At 37.3% G+C, this 13,543-nt stretch overlaps 2 protein-coding genes across 4 annotated transcripts; one reads left to right on the forward strand and one right to left on the reverse strand.

The window, feature by feature from the left end:
* Nucleotides 1–674: 674 nt before the first annotated feature.
* LOC137738681 (shaggy-related protein kinase epsilon) lies at nt 675–4,747 on the reverse strand. 3 transcript variants are annotated; one of them, XM_068478158.1, is made up of 13 exons: nt 4,554–4,747; nt 4,285–4,415; nt 4,082–4,174; nt 3,214–3,273; nt 2,839–3,111; nt 2,477–2,551; nt 2,328–2,384; nt 1,991–2,131; nt 1,827–1,877; nt 1,627–1,722; nt 1,450–1,533; nt 1,026–1,128; nt 675–933 (listed from the first exon to the last, which is right to left on the reverse strand). In XM_068478158.1, exons 2-13 carry the CDS (start codon nt 4,399–4,401, stop codon nt 851–853), a joined length of 1,233 nt encoding a protein of 410 aa, XP_068334259.1. In that variant the 5' UTR covers nt 4,402–4,415; nt 4,554–4,747; the 3' UTR covers nt 675–850. The 3 variants fall into 3 exon arrangements, with proteins under 3 accessions (XP_068334259.1, XP_068334258.1, XP_068334257.1); XM_068478157.1 differs by having other exon boundaries at nt 4,509–4,747; XM_068478156.1 differs by having other exon boundaries at nt 4,285–4,472; nt 4,554–4,746.
* A 6,172-nt stretch (nt 4,748–10,919) lies between these two features.
* Nucleotides 10,920–13,525, forward strand: LOC137739560 (polygalacturonase At1g48100-like). The gene is made up of 7 exons (XM_068479172.1): nt 10,920–11,213; nt 11,321–11,452; nt 11,531–11,728; nt 12,011–12,058; nt 12,142–12,349; nt 12,551–12,741; nt 12,835–13,525. Exons 1-7 carry the CDS (start codon nt 10,920–10,922, stop codon nt 13,228–13,230), a joined length of 1,467 nt encoding a protein of 488 aa, XP_068335273.1. The 3' UTR covers nt 13,231–13,525.
* Nucleotides 13,526–13,543: the final 18 nt, after the last annotated feature.

Below are 13,543 nucleotides of genomic sequence, written 5' to 3' on the forward strand. Positions count from 1 at the left end.
GTGGATGGTGACATAAGCAAAAGCTGAGAGAAATAAATATTCTATCAGAACGGTTCTTATCTCAACCACTTTTTTACCTCTAACTCATCACGTGACGAGAGAAACAAATATATACAATTCTTATCTCAACCACTTTTTTATCTTTGACTCATCTAATCACGTGATGGGAGAATCTATAACTGACCTATTCATGTGACAAGAAAAAAGACTTGAACTTGTAAACACACGACACCGAATAATCTTTCCATGTCAAGAGATTTAACATTTCACTTCTTACTTTTAACTTTTATGTAATTAATCAAGAAACTACAAGAAGCTAATTTGCAAGATTACCAAATTTTAGTAAACAAAAGCAATGTAGCTTTAACAAGAATCATAATATTTTTGTGGTGTTAACATTCACAGAGTGCAAATAATTGTTCCTAATTTGGACTGTAAAATTGCTCAGTTCATTATTTATTTTCCTTTCGAACATGTTTTCGTTGGTATTTTTGTGGTCTTTTCTTCCAAACGTCACAAGTAAATCAAATCAGCCATCATGGCTAGCAAATATTGCCCGACGGTGGCAACGGTCCGTCACCACCGTCGGCTCTAGCAGCGATCAAATCAACCCACCTGAGTTATCAAATTTGGAGAGAGAGAGAGAGAGAGAGAGAGAGAGAGAGAGAGAGAAAGAGAGAGAGAGAGAGATTCTATTAATTAAGTCGATAAACTTAGTACATACATGATCCATTCACTCTTCAGAGTCTTAGTAGTGTAATGTGCCGGATCGAAAAACCATAAATACAGCGAAGGAGGTGCATTACAATGGTACGGTTGATACACACGGATTTGTCTTGGCGAGGGTTATCTAGGTACCTAGAAAGACACATTGCTTTCGGGCATGCTCGGGTACCAGTTTGGACAGAAGCTCGAGAGTTGCTCCTTTCAGCTCTGCATAATCAATCATCATTTGAAGCACGCAATATCAGCAGCATGTTATGTACATGGACAGGCATATGCAATCACAGAAACGAAGAACAAACCTTGGGGCTTGAAGTTGAAGAGCGGAGGCAAAGGGCGTCCATTAGGAAGACGAGTACTAGGATCACGGAGTTGGTCAAAAAATGGGTGGACAAGGACCTCGAGCTGCCAAAATAAACAATTACAGTTGATACTTTGATATTTAAAACAGACATAAAATAGTTCATTACACGGAGACAACGTGATTTGCATTTCTTATTAATAGAAATGGAGGTCCACCGTAACTTTCTTGATTATGATTCTCTGTAGTTACTATATTATAGACCCACAAGAATTGAAGTTCAAGGGAACAAAAAGTTGAACATTCAGTATCTGTTCGGAAAGGATGGGGTGAAGGGAGAGAGAAGATATGAGAAGAACTAAATCCTCACTCCTCATACTTTTACAGTTTGCGTATGACAACTTTGAAAGAAAATGGCTACTTACAGCAGTGAATCTTAGGCTTGGAGAATATTGAAGCAGTCTTGACACAAGATCTACTGCTTCTGGAGGCATGCGCTTGTGGAATATCTGCACGCAAAGAAGATAATAAGAACGAAAATAGCATGCAAAAGTATCACAGAAGAAATGAAAAATTCTCTCAACTAGGAACTAGAAACTCACTTTGTGCCAAGGGTGAGCCTTGATTTGTGGGAATTTGAATTCTGTATAATTCGGGTTCATACATTTGATTTCCTCACGAGTTGGTGTGCCCAGTACCTAATTACATAGAAGCAATGCTAATTCAGTTCACATTGCATAAGGTAATTGATCACATGATAGATACATACTTTCCACCGTGCACAAGGTCACAAGAACTTTACCTTAATAATCTCAACAAGCTGATCAACTCCACTTTCACCTGGGAAGAGAGGCTACAGCATCGAGGATCGCCATTAACAAAGAGGGCAAAAAACAACCAAATGTGAATTCATCTTTGGCTAAAAACTAAGAGAATAGGTAGAACTTTTTATACAGTATAGACTACCTGTCCAAGAAGCAGTTCAGCAAGAACACAACCTACAGACCATATGTCAATGGCAGTAGTGTATTCAGTTGCTCCAAATATGAGTTCAGGTGCTCGATAATAACGAGAGCAAATATATGATATGTTTGGTTCGCCTTTGACCTGTCATGGATAATGATAGAAATGGGTCAACGACACTTAGCGTCATCTGCATAAGCATGAAAAAGAAAACAAGTACAGTAATGCATTCAAAATTGTATTGGGGATGGGGATTTATGAAATCATAGATGCGTTGTATATTGCTCTGAAACTAATAAATGTCTACACTAAGATATAAGACTCTAGAAGAAGAGAATACCAGGACTTTTGCACTTCCAAAATCACAGAGCTTAACTTGATGAGTATGGGGATTAACCTGAAACAACAAATTGTAGCGGAAATACAATTAAGCATAAAAGAAGTAATATAAAAAAAGGTAAAAAAAAGAATAGAGATTCAGGTACAAACCAAGAGATTCTGCGGCTTAATGTCTCTGTGGCATACTCCAATGCCTCCATGAATATATGCCAGAGCTCGACAAATCTGACAAAAATGAAAATCGAGCAAAATAAAGTTACCAAAAGAACTTTTAATCGTTGACTCTAAGACTTATTGATATTTCCAGAAAACCCCAACAGCTTTGTCATACATGTTTACTCCTAGAATAACTTTTGCACTAAAAATATTTTTCTATTTAGTTTCTGACCTTTCAAATGAAGTTTTCTTCAAGTGAGGACTACAAATTGAATAATTAGAAGAAGACTAAGATAAAGGTGGATTACAATAAAACTACAGCCATTAATACAGATAGTCCAAAGAAGAGCAACTACCTGATAAGTATACAGTTTCACATATAGCATAGGCATCCTCTGATTGGCCTTGCTATAGTGTTTTGACACACGATAAACAGTCTCGGGTACATATTCAAGCACGAGATTTAGATAGAGCTCATCCTTATCCGTTGTAGAAAAGAAACAATGTTTGAGTGACACAACATTAGGATGGTCAAGAAGACGCATTGTTTGCAATTCTCTGTTCTTGTATCTCTTGTCTTGCAAAACCTTCTTGATTGCAACAGTTTCTCCAGTTTCTAGGCATTTAGCCTACAAAGTGATATGTGAAATTCAAGATGGGTTAGCCTTCCTATTATAAAAGTTTCTTTCTCTTCATAATAACTAGCTTAGAAACTGTAATGCAGACATTACCTGAAATACAATACCAAATGAGCCTTGTCCAACAACACGCTCTGCCATGTAACTTATGGTCTGCACAATGAATCAGAGAGGATTTAATACTAAGAGCTTCGACATGTCAGATATGAGTTTGAGATACTTTAACTTAAATATATAACCGACACTATTAAATATATCAAGTTTCTAGCATGATGTAGTATTTTAACTTGTAAGGACACAAAAATTGAAACACTCCTGTTTGAGGTTAAACAAATACTGAGTTGTGAGACCTTCTATGCCCTTTGGTTTTAAGTTAAATTCATCTGTTTGTTGAAACTTAGATATTCTGCGCTGACCATGGCCAGCCAAAATGAATGCCTAACTGGGAGTTTATGAGCACATGGTTTCTGTATATATCACATCAGTAACAGAAGTTGAGGTTCCAACCCAAAACCAATTGGAAACGTGGGAGTGGCATCTCCTTATAAGCCTATGCAAGGTTCCCTCGGCATTCCCATGTGCGACAACTCTTCACCTCCACACATGGCCCTCGCGTGTGGCTACACTGTAAGCCAAACACATGGAAAACACATATTGGGTGACCTGCTTTAATACCGCTAAGGAAGTTGAGGTTCCATCCCGAAACCAAATGGCAACGGGTGGAGGAGCCCAACTCCCTATAAGCCTATGAAAGGTTCCTTAACTTTCCGTCCTCAAAAACACCATATGCTACGAGTTCAACAGCTAAAATATCCAAAATAGTCCTAAAATTACTCCCCGCGATAAAAGCAAAGAACATCCTTGAATTCATGTCATAAAGTAATGCAATTTAACCATTCCTTAGTTCTACATCTTAACCAGAAGCAATTCAACTACGATTACAAAAGTCAGCACAATGCACCTGCTTCGGCTGACCATTTCGACCACCGATCGTAGTAACAATAATGTGCCCCGTTTCAGTTCCATTCCCATTCACCACAGCTGCTTCTATTTCCTAACAAAAAAGAAACAAACTTTAAACACCAAAATAAAATCACAAACAAATATACATATATACATATAGAAAAATACAGAAAAACAATAATTCAACAATAAATAACCAACCTTTTCATCTTTGATCTTCATGTCATTAATCTCCTCCGGCAACTTATCAGCAAACATCGCGCTGCCGCCCGGATTTTTAACCGCCGAAGCAGCAGGTGCCGTACCAGCTGAAGCCATATGTATCTTCTACTCTGTAAACCAAAAGGCTCACGCTTTCAACGTCTACGGGAGCTACTGAACTTTATAATCTGAAATCTCGAAGAACAAAAATCAGAAATCAGAACCTGTTTGGTTCCCGAGAAAATTACAGCTGAAGCCTGAAACCAAACCTTTCGAACTGCAAGTCGCTCGCATTCTGCATTCGCAAGCTCGCCGATCCGAAAAACTCGAAGACTGAGGAGCTGGGCGAGAGAGAAACCCTAGAGATTTTAGAGAGAGAGAGAGAGATTGGTGTTCGCAGTTTCAGAGACGTTTTCTTTGCGAGTGTTGACTGAGGGAGACCCCTTGGATCCTCTGTGCTTTTCTGATTTCTGAACAAACAGTGGCGGGACCCAACCGGTTTTATCAAATCTAGTTATGAACTAGTTGATGTCCATTGCTTTGAGAACTGAATTTAACACGTGGCGGTGAGCTGGACGATTTGCTGACTTGGCGTGTGTGCGTGTACACAATAGTGTAGTCTTGGGGAAGGATTTGGATCCTCTCATGAGCAAAGGAGATAGAGCATCCTGACCCAAATACACGGACTGTTGGATTTTGATCCAACTGCTATAATTATTATAATTTTTAGATGGATCCCCTATTTGCTACCGTTGGATCAAAATCCAACAACCCGTGTGTTTGAGTCAGGAGGATCTGTCTTCCTTGCTTAGGAGAGGATCCAAATTTTAATGACACAGATTTCCTGATTTGGTCCTTGCTTAGGAGAGGATCCAAATTTCAATGGCACAAATTCCTTGATTTGGTGGATTAGGAGGAATAGATTCGGAGAGGATCTTCATCTATAATTATTATAACTTTTAGATAACCCGTGTGTTTGGGTCAGGAGGATCCGTCTCCCTTGCTTAGGAGAGGATCCAAATTTCAATGGCACACTCCCTTGCTTAGGAGAGGATCCAAATTTCAATGGCACAGATCCGAAGAGGATCTTCATCCATATTGGTTCTTTGGTCCATGTACGAACACATGAACATTGATATGTTAATCTTTTATTTTTTTTTAAGGACAACTAGTGGCAAGTCACGGTTATCAACCATTTTCGGAGCCCGGGAAGACTCACATAGGTATTTTAGCCTCCTCTGGCCACAAGTTTGGTACCATCAGTGGGTTTCGAACTCAAGACCTCCAATTTTTAATTTCAATGAAGCCTCGTAATCTGTCATTTACCACTGAGTCACCAGCTCGTGGTTAAGTTAATCTTTTTTTTTGGTAATATTAAGGGTTGGATGCATCTAGGCCTGACAAAAAGGTTGTGTTTGTTGTATTTGTATTATTTTCATGTCATACTCATTATCTTCATGAATCGTGTCGTGTCAAACTCGTTATCTTAACGAGTTCTTAATAGATGACTCGATAACGACACGACTCGTCAATATATCGTATTGTTTCGTGTCAGGTTAACAGGTCATGCAAGAAATTGTTATGCCTAATGTATAAATATGGAAAACGATATCTTATTAGGTTCTTAATGGGTGATCCAATAATAATCTGACTCGTTAACAAATTTTTAATAAGTTGACTAGAAATCTGTTATTTTCATATCATACATATTAATTAATAGATCGTGTAAAAAGTTATCGACATTAGGCTCAAGAAATTATTGGGTGCAGTTCTGGTTGCATAAGTTTAAGATTTAGCAACAACCTTTGAGATTGATCTAACGGCAATACTACTGATGTGTAAATAACGTGTGCTTATTGGAATGTGCACTAGAGACCCGTTGTCGTTGTTTGAATACGGGCTCAGCAACATGCTACTGCAAGCCCACTAATTCCCCGTCCAATTAGCCCAATACGAATGTAGAAAGCCCAAATGCTATCCTGTTTCTTTTATCACTGTTTGATTTTTTTTGGTCGAATATCATTGTTTGATTGTTTGATTTTTTTTTTTTTTTTTTTAAGGAAAACTAATGAAATGGCTTGAAAATTATCAATGATAAGGACAAAATAAAGGGTAAAGTGAATAGTACTATGATTGATTTTTTAGTGTAAAAATATGATTTTTCGTTAAAGTGAACAGTACCGTAGACTTTTCATTAAAACTCTTTTTATTTTTTAGGTCATGTGCATGGTTTGCATAGGACTCGGAAAGGGATTTGAACAACGTAAATGATGATATTCAATCGTGTTAACAATGTCCATATTCAACGGATATTTTTTTGATATGTTGTTGATATTGTGTCAATATTATTAATATGTATGACGTTAATATTCGGTATAAATTTGTCATCTATTTTGTGTGAGTTGCTCTTTCTATTTCTGCACAACCCATGCGCACGACCCACATTTTATCAAAATTCTGATAAATAAACTGTTATCGAAAATGACATTGCCCCTCTTGAAGGGGGTCATTATTTTTCCAAAAAAAAATATTATAAATATTCGTTTAATTCACTGCTCAAACTCGAGTTTATAGAAGCAAGAGAAAGAAAACATTGAATTTGTAATTCAAAAGCAACTAATTGTATATAATATATCACAAATTTTGTATCTTGTAAATTACGACTCCTTGTAATCATCATTGAACTTGATAATTTATTGCGTGACCCGTTAATCTGATAAGAATATGACTCGTTATCGGGTTCTGTTAAGCATTCCATTAACAAGTTTGATACAACATAATTGATCATTAAGATAATGGATATGACAAGAAAACGGTACAAAAACGATAAACATGATCCGTTTGCTAGGCCTAATCAACACCCTATAGTCTTATTCTGCTTATCATAAACAAATTATTAAAAACATAATTAAGCTTATGAGACGGCGTGATCAGTGTAACCTTGATACCATTCGTGCACGAGCAAGCTATTTAGCTAGAGTAGTCTGTTTTCAATTCAAACATTGCGTCTTCTACCAGCAAAGTTTAATATTTGCTAATTTTATATTGCTGATGAAGTGACCTTAAGCAGCCACAATGTACACTTTCATCACGGAATTAAGGAGCAAAATCGTAATTTCAGGTATGGGAACCAAGACAGTTTATGAATCTTAGATATGCTATGAGTCGTATTTCGGTGATTTCGTAACACCGTCACAAGCATCATTTTACTATACGCTCATGTTATAGCACGTGACCTATTATCTGAAGTCTTTATTAAAAATTCTTAATTATGCGATATAAAATGACCTGAAGTCCTTATTAAAAGAAGCATTTTTATTGTGTTTCTTTCATGAAACACTTAAAGTATTTTTTCAAGAAGCACTTGCATGTTTACTAAAAAAAATTTATATGTTTTTAATTGAAGAATCAAGATTTCATCATAAAATCAATTTGAAAATGTTTGACTTAGAAAGTTAAAAGTTCTTAATTATGCGGTATAAAATGACTTGAAGTCCTTCTTAAAAGAAACACTTTCAGTGTGTTTCTTTCATGAAACACTTTAAGTGTTTTCCAAGAAGTGCTTGCACGTTTACGAAATTTTTTGATATGTTTCTAATTAAAGAAAATCGAGGTTCTATCATAAAATCAATTAGCAATATGGTGAGTAGTCCACCTATTTACATGCAGATGCAAGGTCTCTTCCCTGATGTGGGATTGAACGCTCAACACCTTCTCTCACGTGTGATTAATTTTCAAGCATAACATGTCGCCAACACAAATCGGGTGACATAAAGCACGTGTGACCTTTGAGCTTCACACGCGGGACAACCTACTCTAATACTATAAAGAAGTTGAGATTTCACCATAAAACTAATTCGCAATGTAGAAAGTAGCCTAACTACTCATAAGCACATACAAAATGCCCTTTTTTTTTTTTTTTTTTTTTTTTAAGTGATAGCGTTAGTAGGTTAAAATGTTAAATATTAAGAGGAGAAGAACGATGGAGATTGAACCATTCAAAGTGCATAATCATTACTGCTTTCCGCTCTGCATAAGCCTTTACTGAAAACGTCTTATGAGCAAAAACTGTTATTTAAAGAAGCGGAACCAAAAGACCCAGTACCTATACTAACCCGTCTAGTGAAATCGGTTTTACTTATGATCAATAGGGTTGGCTCAAAAAAAGGAACCAAGTCGCAGGGAAAGGCATGAACATATGATGATGAAGTTTACTACGTAGTGTTGTGTTGATATAGATATACCAATCCCAAAAGCAATGCAACTGATTCAACGGTTTTGTCATGAACGATAATATCATTCACATGCATGCATGATTGATGATGCAACGCACGTCACCTTCGCCCCCAGATTTTTCTAGAACTTTAGCATATTACAATTAATCCGTGTGTTTTCTGTATTTATGAAAATTACAACCACTATTAGGCCAAAGAAAAAATAAAATAAAATTCACAAGTCAATAATTGTGCCATGTCCTCTGCCGCTTTTATTGGCTTCCAAGAGAATTTTAATGCGTTCTGTGATACCCTGCATGCATGTCAGAAATTTTCTTTTCTAAAAAGAAGATTAATTGTAACTTCGTCATAATAATTTATTATTTAAAAGATATAAAAGACTTGCAAAGACATGTTAGAATTTTCGAGTCCACAAGGGCTTAAATCTGATTTTTCCCATCTGCTTAAGTCTAATTTTGATATGAAAAGATATCATGCGGTAGATTGATGGTGATATAATGTTATACGATGGTGCTGCATGACAGTTGTGATCTGGAATTTTCTTTGATACGTGCCATTCCAAATCGAAATCCTAAATCCTGATTAGCTGTTTGATACGATTGAGTATTATTTATTTATTAAGAGGAAGTCGTAGTGCTGCAAATCTTGTTTAAATTACTTTTTCTAAAACTCAACCCTAGAATATCCACAAAGTTCATGAGAAACTATGAACACGTTTCTAACTTAAATAATCCACTCATGTTCTTATCGATTCCAATTCAATGTATATGTTTGCATATATTCCACCAAGGTTCATGACTATTAATTCCTTTCAATTTAACTAATTATTGAGAGATTCGATCACAGCAAAATAAGAAACATAAAGAAACTAAACGTTTACATAATAGACAATTTCACATTGTCATTACACATTATTATGTGTCCACATGTCATAATTTTATAGGTAGTTATAAGTGACATGTAAGAATTGATGGTAAAAAGACTAATTTGTTTGCCCTTGAATTTGATAGAATAGTGGACGGAATCTAACTACAAGGAGTTAATTGGCACATTTCAAATAGTTCAAGAGGTTAATTTATCAAAAAGAAAAAAAAGTCCAGGAGGTCAATTTCAACTGAAGTAATATTTTAGGGGGTCAAATGGCAGTTTACCCTTATATTTATGTGCAACTTCATTTTCTTTTCTGGGTAAAAGAAGAAAACTTTCAAGCCAAACAGTGAAAATCAGCCATGTAGTATTGTTTACCCTTGTATTATGTGTATGTGTGTGCGCGCGCGCGCGGGGGCGTGTATAAGGCTATTGACATGAGTCAACATGCTCGCTCAAAAGCTGTTAGCATATGTTGGTCGATAGCCATGCAATATGACTTAGCAACTAACCTCATGTCTAACAAGACTCAATGAAATATTAATATGCACACTATCTATTCGTCCAAAAAATTTTGCTTTACCGACCTTCCAATCCTCTAAATCCGTCATTGCTGTATGTAGGTAGTAAAATGGCGAACATAATTATTTTTTTTATTTCTTTTTATACAAGCAAATACTAAAGAAACATAGAGCCATAACTTCTGATGGAAGAACGAATGTTCTTGATCAATAGAACTAGTATACGTTGATAACAAAAAAAAATAATATTCAAATAATATAAGATCATGAGTGCAAAGATGTGGCATCCTCCCAGCTATGCTACCATGCTTAATTCAAACGACAAAGTTAGGAAAAGATGAGAGCAATTTAAATTAATTTTTTAAAGGAATAATTGCTAGAAATATAATGTTCAAGCTGTTTGACATGAAATGTTAGGTCAGCGTATATTCGATCTGGTGGGCCGGCCTTCTGAGTTTTCTTGCTGTTTGAGTATGTTTTGTTGTTAGGGTAAAGCTAAAGCATGTCATGTGAGTTCTCCGGTTGATTTAACTAGAAAAGAATTTGATGGGGGAGTTAATGACAATAATAATCCAAAAATCCGAATAAAATTATATTGAGAATATGAATCTAACATCGGAAAAAAAGGATCTTACATGTGCATATATGTAATTGAGCTACTTCTAATATATTGTCGATTGGTTTTATAGTGGAACTTTCATTTTTTCATAGTACCAGAGTATACTGTCTTATGTGTAAAGTTCAACAACTACACGTGTTCTACATCATTTGATTTTTGTTATCCACGTATTAGATTTGAAAGCTTGTCATGCGTAACGTGTCGAGAGATTACTTCATGAGGTTTCTGACCTGGCACATAAATAAATTTTTTGAATGCATTCGGAAGGTATAACCTCGTCGTTTTTTAACTGTAGACTCATGTGACTGCACAGTGCAATGAGCCCTCAACTATAAATACAGAAACTTGAACTTCAAATCCTCATCTTTCTCGAATAAGTCAGAGGTTAATATTATGAGGACGTTTAACCTAAAAACCCTCTTGTTATTTGTTCTCATTGCGTTTATTATCTCGTTTTCGAGTTTTTTCGAACTATGTGATGCTCGAGAAGGAGGCAATAAGCAGCACTGGAGGAAGAAACTAAGGGGTTATGGTGGTGATCATCGCCGCGCTGCTTCAAGGGGAGAGAGTTACATCCCACCGGAGGAAACTGCGGTGACACTTGGAAAAAAGAGCGGCGGGGGTTCGAACGTGTTTAATGTGTTGGACTATGGTGCTAAAGGTGATGGAAAAGCTGATGACACCAAGGTGAATTTGAAAATTACATCTCGTTTTTTATGAAATTAATGCTGTAATTTTGTAACACAAATACTACTGGATGTTATTGTTGACTGGTTTCTTGCATTGCAAGGCAGGCATTCGAGGCGGCGTGGGCAGCAGCTTGCAAAGTGCAGGCATCAACTATAAGTGTTCCATCCGGGTCTGTATTCCTTGTCAAACCAATCTCTTTCTCTGGCCCTAACTGCGAAGCAAATATCGTGTTTCAGGTGAGTTTCAAATCTTAAATTGTCACCAGTTCATCTGTTAGAATTTTGCTGATATATATTGGTCGATTTTTAACGCAGTTAGATGGTAAAATCATAGCTCCAACAAGCTCAGGCGATTGGGGTTCAGGTCTTTTACAATGGATTGAATTCACAAAACTAAAAGGGATTTCGATCAAAGGCACCGGCGTCATTGATGGACAAGGCTCGGTTTGGTGGAATGATTCGCCGAAAGATAATCCTGCTAACGAAACAACGGATAGCAGTCTCAATGATTCGGTAACTAACTGTCCCTCCATATGCATCTCTCGAAATAGTCAAGTTAGGTAAAGCAGTGTACCCTTGCACCGGTCCGAACCCTTCCTATAGTTTGAATTAGATTAATTAGAATATTGGTCGGGTGAAAAGAAAACAAAAACTGTCCATCCGTACCTTATGTCAAAGCCAAAACACAGCCGGCCAAATGGTTTTATTCAGCTTAAAAAAATCATCATGTTCACTTGTGTTAATTTATAGTGAAACTAATCGAGCATGCGTGCTTTTCTCATGTCACTTCATCAGCAGGCCACAGAAAGCTACAGTGGGAAAATGCCAAGCACCAAACCAACGGTAACAGTCTCTTCATTACCTTTCAACCCGATCTTTGCGATTAATTTTAACATCATGGTGTGCTAATACATTTTGATGTGCAGGCTCTTAGGTTCTATGGAAGCGACCTCGTTAGTGTCACTGGCATAACACTTCAAAACAGCCCTCAGGCGCACCTCAAGTTCGACGCCTGCACAAATGTTCAGGTTTCCGGTATAAGTATTTCATCCCCGGGCAACAGCCCCAACACGGATGGAATCCACCTCCAAAACTCCCAAAATGCCGTCATTTCCGCCAGCAGTATCGCTTGTGGTAATTTTTCAGAATCCGGTCTTCGGCAAGGGCAACCTTGTCCAAAAACCTGGGTGAAAAAACTGACAGAAGTTGTAAATCATAACATAAAATTAACTACGTAACCTGCGTATAGCAGAAGTTACTTCTTTAACAAGTAAGAAAGAAAGTTGACACAAAATCGACAACAATATAATAAACTGCAACATATAATGACTGCAGGAGATGACTGTGTATCGATACAAACTGGATGCTCGAACGTATACATACACAACGTAAATTGTGGACCTGGACATGGAGTCAGCATTGGAGGGCTAGGGAAGGATAACACGAAAGCTTGCGTTTCGAACGTCACTGTCCGAGACGTTAAAATGCACAGTACACTCACGGGTGTCAGAATAAAGACCTGGCAGGTACGTACTGCTACAGACAAAAACACACGGACCAAATCATTTTAAATCTCAGACAGAACCAAATTGTAAATGTTTTTCTAATTTGTAATGTAGGGAGGATCGGGGTCTGTCCAAAACATAATGTTCTCAAACATTCAACTAACAGAAGTTGAAACGCCGATCATGATTGACCAGTTCTACTGCGACAAGAGCAAGTGCCAAAATCAGAGCTCCGCTGTGGCGATTTCGGGTGTGAATTACGTAAACATACAAGGAACCTACACGTCGAAGGCCGTGCATTTCGCATGCAGTGACAGCTCTCCGTGCACCGGTGTGTCTCTGGATACCATAGAGTTGAAATCAGTTGATGAAGGGAAGCACCTGTACGACCCTTTCTGTTGGCAGGCGTACGGAGCGCTCAAAACAAGCACCGTTCCTCGAATCGACTGCTTGAAGAAGGGGAAGCCGAGCACAATAACTCAATCCGGAAGTAGTGGTTCTTCGTGCTAAACTTAGCTTAGCCTAGGGGGTTGATTGATTAGTATAGTCGCGTAGATACCTCAGAGTTTGCAGGGCATGTCTCCGAAGCCTTTCTTCTCGACCCTATACCGCCATGGAACAACGACGTTTGTAGTTAGAACGGCGTTTTCATGAATGTGTTGTGTGTTGCTTTCCCTGATACAAGTTAAGCTTTTGTAAATGGATTCTATTTGGCCTGCTGAATATAATTAATCAGATTGGGATTTGGACTGTTTTGGGTTGAACTCAGACAAATATTAATCAAGAATTATTATGGTGTGCCTAATTATAATTAAGCAAGAAC

This window comes from Pyrus communis, chromosome 7 (assembly GCF_963583255.1).
Source record: "Pyrus communis chromosome 7, drPyrComm1.1, whole genome shotgun sequence".
NCBI classification, from domain to species: Eukaryota; Viridiplantae; Streptophyta; class Magnoliopsida; order Rosales; family Rosaceae; genus Pyrus; species Pyrus communis.